Here is a 10,737-nt window from a genome sequence, read left to right as displayed (position 1 = left end):
ATGTTATTTGATAAAAAATTTAATATATTTAATCAAATAGCAAATTCTGTGCAGTGACTTGAAGGGTTGAAAGAAAATAACATAAGATATGCATAGTATCACAATTGCAACTTTGTATATTTAAATATGTAAATTAATTTAAATTCAGTTTATTTCAAATGAGTGATATAGAAGTTTGAGAATTATTCATTATTATTCATTAATACCCAAAAAAAAAACAAATGCCAATGTTAATATATATTAGAAAGGCTTTCTCTTTCAAAGGGAAATGTGGATGCATTGTTTTAGTTTTACTAAATTATATTTTGTTCAATTTATTAACATTTATTATGGTTTTTGATTTGATTACAAAGTGATTTTTTTAGCTGTTATTCTGTTAATCAAAAGGACTTCATTTGTTAGTTTTTTAAAAAAATAAGACATATTGTAAAGTTTTTGATTGGTTCTTTGGAAAAATCATTTTAACGCAAACAAAAAAGTGATAACAGAAGCAGCTGTATATTACTGATTTAGAAATGTACAAAAAATTTGCACTGTATATAATTAAATTGCAATAAATACAAAATATTGATATATCCATTTACCATATAAATATCAATCTACAATATATGTAAAAAAAAATAAGTGTTCAAGTTACACATAAAATTACTGATTTATTTAAATGAACAGGTTTAATGTATGCATTTCAAGTAAAACTTTAAAAAGCATTATAGAAATTATAGAAATATTCTTATAGAAAATTTCTATATAGTTTATTACAAACCATGAGAAAATTATTGAGTATCCTAAAAAACCAGATTGATAAAAAACCAGATTGATAAAAAACCAGATTGATAAAACTACATTAAAATCCTCATTGGAACAAGTTCACTCAAACAAGGTGGGTTGCAATATGATAAGTTCATACTGCACTGAAATTAACTCTCTAAATTTGGAACCAATCCAATCAACCTTACTAAGTAAGATTGTAAACAATGAACTTAACTAAATTGGGAACCAATAAACTAAAAGATTCTAAAAGGAAGAAATCATACAACAGAAGAAAATTTGATGATGCTGCCTCATCTTCACCACAGAGAGACTTTTAACAAGTATTCGCAAATTTGACAATAATTCCTTGACCTAAAAATATATTTGTAAATAAATATAATTAAAACCTTTAATGCAGCCACAGAATTATACTTAAAATAACATGGTTACATTAATTTGGAAACTACGCCTCTAAGTAATATAAATGCTGATAATAATAAAAAAATGTTTTGTTTTTTTTTAAATTGAGTATTTTAATTCTACTAAATAATTTCCCAACTCTTCGGATTGTCAGCAATAATATTATAGAGATGATTATAGAATTAAATATATATACTTATATACATTTGGGATGTTCATAAGAAGACAAAGACTTAATTTTAATAAATTTTTTCTCATAAGGCTTACCCTGCACTTCTTATATATATATATATATATATATATATATATATATATATATATATATATATATATATATATACATGATGCATCCCTCCTATTTTGTTTCTTTTGGCAAAATATTGATGTGCACAAAATTTTAAATCACTTGATGATGTTTTGACCCTGCCCAACCAAATAACTGAGTGGTTATCCTGTTCACCATCACTAAGCAGGACAACCACTGCTTGGTTTACAATTTTAGAAGTTCTTAAACAATAACATTTGTAAATACGCTTTAAGGGGTTATAAAAATGTTTTAATGACAATTTTTGATGTATACTTTTTTAAGTTTTTGAAATATACAAGAAAATTTGTAAAAAGACTTATTTATGAGTTTTATATGAATTTAAATAAAATTTTGTTTTTTATTAAATAGGTAAAATATAAAAATATGGAAGAAGTACCTCAAGAAGTATAACCTCAAATACCAACTACACATCACCACCCAATTCTTAGAAATGATTCTAAAAAAAGTGTCTGAAACATGGCTCCTTGGTAATTTCCTTCAAGATTTGACCCTAAAAAAAGGATATCAGGTGCCACAAATGGGGATCTACTTCCCTACTTTGTTTTTCTCAAACATGGACCCATGCGGAAAGACAAAAGAGATGATGCCATAAAATTTGTTATATTGAAGATCAAGGAGTTTTGGAAGCATTCTGGCATTGCTGTTATGCCTATCTGAGCCAGGAATTCAAAAGCAAACCTCAATAAATTAACTTTGCAATACGAAAATCTTCAAAAACACAAAACTAGAGAAAATTTATCTGCTGAGAGTGCAAACTTAGTGAAATATATTTTTCAACTACTTGACACAGCACATGATGATGCCATTTTACAACAAGACAGATGTATGACCAGAAAAATGACAAAGAAAGATGTTCAATTTTTAGAAGATCATTGATTGTGCTGAAAAATGAAGTAGACTGTCTTGATAGGTCACATTTTTTAAAAAAAGATCCTGACTTTATAGTTCCTTCAATTAGTGGTGTAAAAAGTACAGCAATCCATACAAAAACTCAGTCACTTACTTTAAATCTACCCAGAAATCCATTTAAAAGCAAAATAATATCAACCATGGCAGATAAACTTAATCTATTAGCTGGTCAATGAACAGCATTCATGGGAGCGATTCTTAAAGAAGGTAGAGTTCCTCTGGAAAAAGCAACTCTTTCAATTAAAAGCAAACGGAGAGCAGGTCAAGAAGTAAGGAAATCGTCAGCAGAATTAATTAAGATTAAATTAAAAGCACAAAAATATTCAACTGTAAATTGAGATGGTATACTGATTCCAGACTTTAAAAAGGAAAACAAGGAAAGATTAGCAGTTCTGGTATCTGGCATGCCAGACTTTGAAAAAGGCAAGGTTTTTGGAATCCCAGTAACCATAAATACAACAGGTGAAGAGTAAGCTAGAACTACATTTGACATTGCAGATGAGTGGGACATTTCAGGGGATGTTAGATGGCTTGTTTTCAATACTATAGCTAGTAACTTTGGGTATAAAAGTGAAGCTTGTGTTTGACTGGAAAAGCTGTTCAGCAAAAAGTTATTTCTACTGGTTTGTTGACATCATATATGAAAGAATACTGAGTTCTGTTTACAAAGAATTGTTTGGTGCAACATCAGGACTTACAAACATCAACTCTATTCAATTTAGAAATTCAATTCGGCCAAATATTAAGACAGAAGCTGGTTTTAAGACCCTAAAATTCAAAGATAGAATTTGGCAAATCTATGCAAAACAACCAATACAGAATACTTTCTAACAAAAATAGAAAGAACTTGCGAGGTCATGCTGATTATCAGGAATGTGCTGAATTGATGTTGATACTTCTCCGTGAAAGATTCATCCATTGGGGCCAATGCAGTTTATAATGATTTTAAATTATGGCATGAATTAAAGAATTATTGTAAACATGATTCACAAATTGTAAATGCAGCTTTAAAAGCAATTGAAAGACACTTCTGGTACTTAACTGAAGAATGTTCTCTCTTTTTTCAAATAGGCTTTCCTCTTCAGAAAGGCAAATAATTGCTCAAACATTGCTTCAAATTTCCCAACCATAGTTGAAATGGATTTTCCAACTTTTCCTATTCTTACCAACAGTAGAAAACTAACATCACTTATTGGACCTAAATCCTGGTTCTTATTTAACAGTCTTAAAATTGGTGCTGCTGGCTGTGTAAACCTTTTACTGAGTGACAAGAAGTTGAAACATTTGCTCGCATGTGATGGCCATGAAATTTACAGTTGTACAAACTATATTATCACTATTATTATGTAATTGTACCTTTCAGTTACCATGTACCTTATCTTCTCTTTTTGCTAAACCATACTGCATTACAAAATTTTTTTCATGATTTTAGTGTGGAAAAATAAAGATTTTTTCAGTAAATCAGTTATTTGAATTGGGCTGGGGTCAAAACATCATCAAATGATCTAAAATTTTGTACACATCCATATTTTTCAAAAAGAAACAAGATAGGAGGGGTTATATATATATATATATATATATATATATATATATATATATATATATATATATATATATATATATATATATATATATATATGATGGATTATATTAAAAAGCATAACATTTCTACTAAATATCTTTTTGATATGAGCTCTTATTAAGAAGTGGTTGGATTCAGAGAGCATATGAAGTAACACCAGAAAAATAGTGACTATAAAAGCATATGATGTAGCACCAGAGAAAAATTGTTAAAACTGACTGTTCTAACTTCTGGAAATACTTTTAAGGAGAAATTATCTATGTTTTTAATTACTAGATCAATCAGACAATAGTCTTAGTTGCATTAAAAAAAAATCAGTTGCTCTTAATGAAAGATGTGTATGGGTGAAAAGATTAGTATTACATATGTAACCATCAAAGAACTGAAAGATTCTTTGTTTTGCAGCAGACAAAGTCAACCCTTAGCTGATGTTTTCATATTTCTTGTACCCAACAAACATTATAAACAGAAAAAAATAGATCAAATCATAACATTTTTAACAGAAGCATTTTATCAAATATTTTATCATGATTTTTTATCATTTAAACTATTAGTTAAGCAAGTAAATTTAAAAAATGTAAAAATAGATCAACCCTTGGTAAATTTCAAGTTAAGGAGCATCTTGATACAGATTAGGATGTGTTCACTTTGTATATACAAACATTAACTTATGTTGTGCGACTGACAGTTTATTCAAGTTCAAAAGTTAAAGGCAGAACTGATTCCCTGGAAATCTGTAAATTATTGAGAATTTTCAATAGTTAAACCTTTGATACAGCAAACTTTTTCTTTGATTCTACTCTATAAGTATATAAACCTACATTATCAAGACTTTTTCTCCTTCCAGTAAGTGCGCCACATTAGTTGAAAAGCTCTGTTATTCCATATACTAATAAATGAAAGCAGCAGCAAGTATGCAAGCAAAATACTCAATACTGGATAACGAAAACATACCATACTGCGTTTGTGAGTCCTGTAGTATTAAAAATTTAGGATTAGAAAAAAAATCTTTATAATTTTTTAGATATAGTTTATAACAAATGTAAATTTATATTGCAAACAAGATATGTATAATAAAATAATAACTTTTACCATTTAAATGCTGAAAAACTAATTTATTAGGAAATAAAGAATATGTTAAAGACTCATTCTAAGATATCCAATGTTTAAATACTTCTAAGATATACAATATTTGTAAGGTAATGGTTATATGTTCAACTTTTGCAGATTTTAGTAATTCAGTTTTAAGGTTTTCACTTAAAAAATTTAAATCTCTAGATATCTTTAAATATTAATGTGATATTTTCAATTGACCAACCCATCCATTTACTTAACTGTGAAAAATTATGCTAAGGCAAATAGTCTTATATTGTGAAACATATAACTTTTCTTATTGCCAACTGAACATAAAACAATGGATACTCCTAGTACTGGTTATAGTGGAGCTGGAAATAACACATTTCACCCTTTTTTGGACAACATAAGAAGCTTTTTTTGTAGATAAATCTTAAACTTTACAGAAATAGAAATTAAAGAAAAGACATTTTGAATTACATTTATCAAAATGTTCATCTTTCTTAAGAGAACTGTTAGTTTTCATTCTTACCTTTTTTCTTTATTAGTAAAAACAAACAGGTATTTAACACGGACTAAGTCACTACTTGTAACTACAAAATATTTTTTGGGAACTTCACCAGCTTCAGAATTCTCAGCTCTAGATCGATTAGCATCATTTACAGATTCTACAGCACATTTTACTCCAGGATGATCCAATACTTCACACACTGCAACACAAGATATTTGTTGTCCTAAGCTAGAATGCTGCCATGTAAAACCACTTGTTATATAAGGCATAGAGACAGATAAGTCTTCACTTAAATATACACCCTCACCAAATACAGCATTCTGTAATTAAATGTTAAATAATTCACAAAAAATAATATTATCATCTATTATTTATTAGAAATATATTTTCATAATATATATATATATATATATATATATATATATATATATATATATATATATATATATATATATATATATATATATATATATATATATATATATATATATATTATTAGAAAATTTTCATTCACATATTTTATAATATATATATATTATTTCATTCTGTTATTATCATTATTATATTTAGTCATTAGCAGGCTAATTAAGATTTTTTTGCAATCTTTGATGTAGTATTTTAACACAACACATAACACAGAAAGACTCATACTTAGACTTAAAAAAAAATGCAGAGGTATACCTTCATCATATGCACCTGTAATCCATTATTCACAATAGAATGAAAATTATCCATTCGACTTCCATGAAATCCATACTTTACTCCATATATTTTAGCTAGCTCATCAAACTTTTCTGAAGAAAATGTATTGTATTTGATTTCAAAAATATAATCAGGTTGTACCCGATAACTTGATTGCCCAGTTTTTCTTTGCACTTCTTCAAACTTTAAAACATAACATAAAAGTATCAAAATGATACTTGAAAAATAAATGAAAAAGACTTATTTAAAACTAATAAGTATAATAGTACTAATAATTATTTAATTTAACATGTTTATCTTTGTAGATATTGATTTAAAAACATTTCCATACTACTAATAAACTAATAATATTTCTTAATATTATTTAATATTTCTTAACTAATGAACTATAACTATTCTAATATTTAAAAAAATACATTTTTACCTTATAATCTATACAGGGCTGGAAATTAGTTGGTCACTGGTCCAAAAGAATTATTGGTTTATCTAAAGTATGTTTCTAAAAGATATCATCCCCTAGAGATTCTTTTTTATATAATTGCCTAAGAGTGCTTTTATAAAATTATTTAAAAAGCTTCAAATAGTTTAAATGTGATTATCTATTAACATATATAAATTTTAATTTAATAATAATAATCTAGATTGTGCCAAGTAAATTGCATTTCCTTGGAAATAAATTTAAATGTATTTTATACTTTTGTATCAAATTTAACAGTTCCTGATTAAATTTCTGTGTGCTTATACTGTTTTTTAAGAAAAATAATTATGTATGATAAACTTTTTAATTCCTGATTAATTATGATTTGTGACAGACCTATCTGATGAGCTAAAAAAATTATTTCTAGCCCTGTATATAAGGTATGGACAAAAAAACAATTTTTATTAAAAAACATAAGTAAAAAAAAAAAATAAGTCCATAAGTAAAATTATTTGAACTAACAATGCAGATTAAATTTAAATTTTCAGATTAAATTTTTTGATGAAGTTTTAATTTTGAAAACTGAAAAATGTAAATATGCAAATATATGAAAGTAGTATATATAAAATAAACTTAGTATTTAGTTAATAAAGTCAAAAAACTCACTATTTGCTTACTACACGTTTTAGATGTATATATTTTTGAGTCTAATATCCAATGAATCAATTTTTGACAATCTTCTGACAACAAGTTAATGGTTTTTACCATTTCTCTTAAAGGTTGAAATTCAGAGAGTAGGGATTTCTAAGAAAAAAAAAAGAACTATTTTTAAAAAGACCAAATCTGTTTTAACAACATAAATTGCTTTGCACTTCTGTATATATTAAAAATAATAAGCAGCAATCCTCAATCAAAAATAATACCTAAGCATTGTGGACTAAAGGAACCATCAAGTTCAAGGTTGAGTGCAAAAACAGAAAATTACCATTCAGATTGGAAACTTGTTTTAAAATATTTAAGAAAAATTGTATTTCTTTCATATTTTATGAATATATTATCAAAACATATGTATATATTACTGTTATATTAGGAAATATCTAATTTGGGTATTTTTGCCAGATTTTAAGTAATTTTAGATAATAAAAAACAAATACTTTTTTTAATTCACAATTTTACATAGGAAGCATAATTTAAAAGTGTAAAAACTTTTAACTAGATTCCTTTGTTTCACAGTGTAGGAGGTAATATTTTTTTTAAGTAGATAAACATAAAAAATATAACTTAAGAGGCAATAACTAAAATGCTCCTATTTGCTCTTCAATTATTGGTATTACTGTATATTGCAACAATTTTGATTGTAAAACTTTGAGTTGCTGGATTTTTTAACGAGTGTTGGAATTAAAAATATATATAACAGGGAAAAAGAACATACCATTTGTAGAACAGCTCTTTTTTTATCACAAGCATTGCCAAAAATGTTGGGAAATGGACGTAAGCATGAATCATGCCTGTAACTATTCAATGCTGATGTAAATAAAGCCAATTTTAATTCTGCAGCAAGTAAATCATTATTCACTATTTTTGAAACTTGCTCACCAATGCTTATCATCTACAAATTCAAAAATCATGTGCTCTAAATATGCAAAACCACATATGCCATGAGAACATATAAAGTATATTAAAAGTTACATAACTTGTCAAATCTAACACAAAAAGCATACTTTTAGCTATATATACAGTTAGCTGATAGTGTATTCTTAAAAACATTTGTCAAATACAAATTATGTAGGAGTAATTGTTGTTAAAAAGAAAATCATCAACAGAGTATTATTTGTAAAAGTATTAACTGACAAGTAATTCTTTGTTTGTGATTTTTAAAAACGTCTGACCATTAATAAAAGAGAAATCATTAGATTTATTGTGGTTCTATTTGGAAAACCTAACTTTACTGGTTTCTTTTTTTTTTTTTAATCAATTGATAATTTAAAAAAGATTGTGTGTGTGTGTGTGTGTGTGTGTGTGTGTGTGTGTGTGTGTGTGTGTGTGTGTGTCTGTGTGTCTGTGTGTCTGTGTGTGTGTGTCTATGTGTGTGTCTGTGTGTGTATAGCGTGAATTTAGTAGGGATGAATACGTGAGTTTCATCCCTACTAAATTCATAGTTTTGAATGTATTAGAATGTATAGTTAGAATGTATAGTTAGAATGTATAGTTTTAATTCAATGAAAACATAAAGACTAATCCACAAACAAAGTGCTGTTTAGAGTTTACAATATGATAACGGTATTTTACAATTAGCAATAACATAACAGCGTTTGCCAAAATATAGAGTAAACTCCACGGGAATACACGAAAGCCAACAAAAATTTAATGAAACTTTGGATTTAAGTCTATTCTAAAATTAAGGTTTAATTAACTGCATAAACAGACTTTAAAAAACTAAAGTTTAAAAATATGCGCACCACTCGAAAGTAAATTTTTTTTTTTTTTTGTCTGAAAAACTTTGTAAAAATCTGTGCTTTTTTTCTCGCGTGTTTACTTTAAATGTGATTGCGCTGAATTGCATCTTCTTTTATAAAAATTAACGTTTACTCAGAACTTTGTTATCTAATTGGTCAAAATGGAAAAGATTTATGAAGATATCTTGATGGTAAGGGAACAGGTCAAACAGTAACAATTTCCCAACCAGAGTAACTCCTACGGTGAAGCTTACACAGTGGCCGTAAATATGGATCGCAGGGCCAGTAGTTAAGTTGTAAAATTAGAATAATGCAAAACGAAGAAATATAATCCTTGTAAATTTTAAGCAAAAAGAGTTATTGTATAACGTATCTATTAAAAGAAAAGTATGATGAAGATTTCTCGCCAAAGGTTCTTCTTCTGTTGTTGTGAATTCGAACCTTTATGTAAAGTAAAATTAACAAATTTACTTATTGTGCAATACCTCGCTTGAAATAAAAAACGGCCAGTTTCATTGAATTATTACACACTGGCTTTTATAACCTTATAAGGAGAAACGTATTTCATTAAGAAAGGGTGGGCACAAGTGAATGGTTCAGTATGACGATAGTCTGCATGTGGATACACGTTGCAGCAATACAATGCATTTTATATCACGTCGTGAATAACATTTTTCAAAGTTGTTAGTTAAACAACCATGGCTTATTAAGTATATTTAAGTAATGTCTGGAATATTATATTGGAAGTGTAAATTATGTTGGATTATAATATTTAACACATCAACAATTATATTCAATTTATGTTTATGTTAAAGTTGTTGTATGCTACATGTATGTTATATGTATGTCATATGTATGTGATACTAATATATATGTTCAACATTAAAGATGCAGTGATGGTACCTTCAAAAACCACACCAAGATGTTATAAACACGAGTTAGACTTATTTTGTTAAATTTGCAGTAAGTTTATCAAAACAATACGTAAAAACGTTGTTTTAGCATCAAATTTTGAACTAGCCGTTAAAAGTCGAGATGAAAACTTAAAATTGTATTATATACTCATTTGAACCAATTTTGGGAAAATATTCCAACAAACAAGGTGAATATTTTCATCGATACGTGATAGACTTTCAATCAAGGATCATTTTAATGATCCGAAAATAAATAGTGTATAGAGAGATTTTAATGTCGGAAAGTGGTTTGCCATTTAGCCATCGCTAAGGACAAGGTGGAAAAGCCGAATTTATGACGGAAAAAAATATCGAACGTCTAAATAAGCGTCTGATGCCGGATCGGGGATATCGACTTGTGAATTGGAAAACAAAATCATAATGCTCAAACTATTTAACGAAAGACAGCTTTTAATTACAACAAAAATTAGAAGATTCCTGATTGGTTAGAAAATCAGTTGACTTAACTATAATCTCGTTGCGATCGCATGTGGAGAAAAGTTCTTGGTCGCGATTTCATTTTTGAAATTGCAGCCGTCATAAACTCTCTTTTAAACATTCCTCTCCCCTCTCATAAAATGATCAAAGATGATATGTAATTGAATTAAAGATGATATATTGTCACCTTAACTTA

The 10,737-nt window shown here is 27.4% G+C and overlaps 2 protein-coding genes across 4 annotated transcripts in view; one reads left to right on the top strand and one right to left on the bottom strand.

The window, feature by feature from the left end:
* The window catches only part of LOC145187868 (uncharacterized), a 63,758-nt gene that overhangs the window by 2,880 nt on the left and 50,141 nt on the right, over positions 1–10,737 (top strand). The gene's annotated exons all lie outside the window — the stretch shown is intronic.
* Positions 483–9,172, bottom strand: LOC145187563 (protein mono-ADP-ribosyltransferase PARP16-like). Of its 3 annotated transcripts, none has more exons than XM_090094362.1 (7): positions 9,154–9,172; positions 8,127–8,303; positions 7,361–7,498; positions 6,256–6,459; positions 5,596–5,894; positions 4,811–4,962; positions 483–1,122 (listed from the first exon to the last, which is right to left on the bottom strand). In XM_090094362.1, the coding sequence occupies exons 2-6, from the start codon at positions 8,301–8,303 to the stop codon at positions 4,815–4,817; spliced, it is 966 nt and encodes a 321-aa protein (XP_089950488.1). In that variant the 5' UTR covers positions 9,154–9,172; the 3' UTR covers positions 483–1,122; positions 4,811–4,814. The 3 variants fall into 3 exon arrangements, with proteins under 3 accessions (XP_089950488.1, XP_089950483.1, XP_089950478.1); XM_090094357.1 differs by lacking the exon at positions 9,154–9,172 and adding an exon at positions 8,416–8,507; XM_090094352.1 differs by lacking the exon at positions 9,154–9,172 and adding an exon at positions 8,432–8,500.

This window comes from Hydra viridissima, unplaced genomic scaffold (assembly GCF_058129835.1).
Source record: "Hydra viridissima isolate aposymbiotic clone 2 unplaced genomic scaffold, HvirCarnegie_v1 scaffold_1, whole genome shotgun sequence".
NCBI lineage: Eukaryota > Metazoa > Cnidaria > Hydrozoa > Anthoathecata > Hydridae > Hydra > Hydra viridissima.
This window is presented reverse-complemented; position numbering and strand designations above follow the sequence as displayed.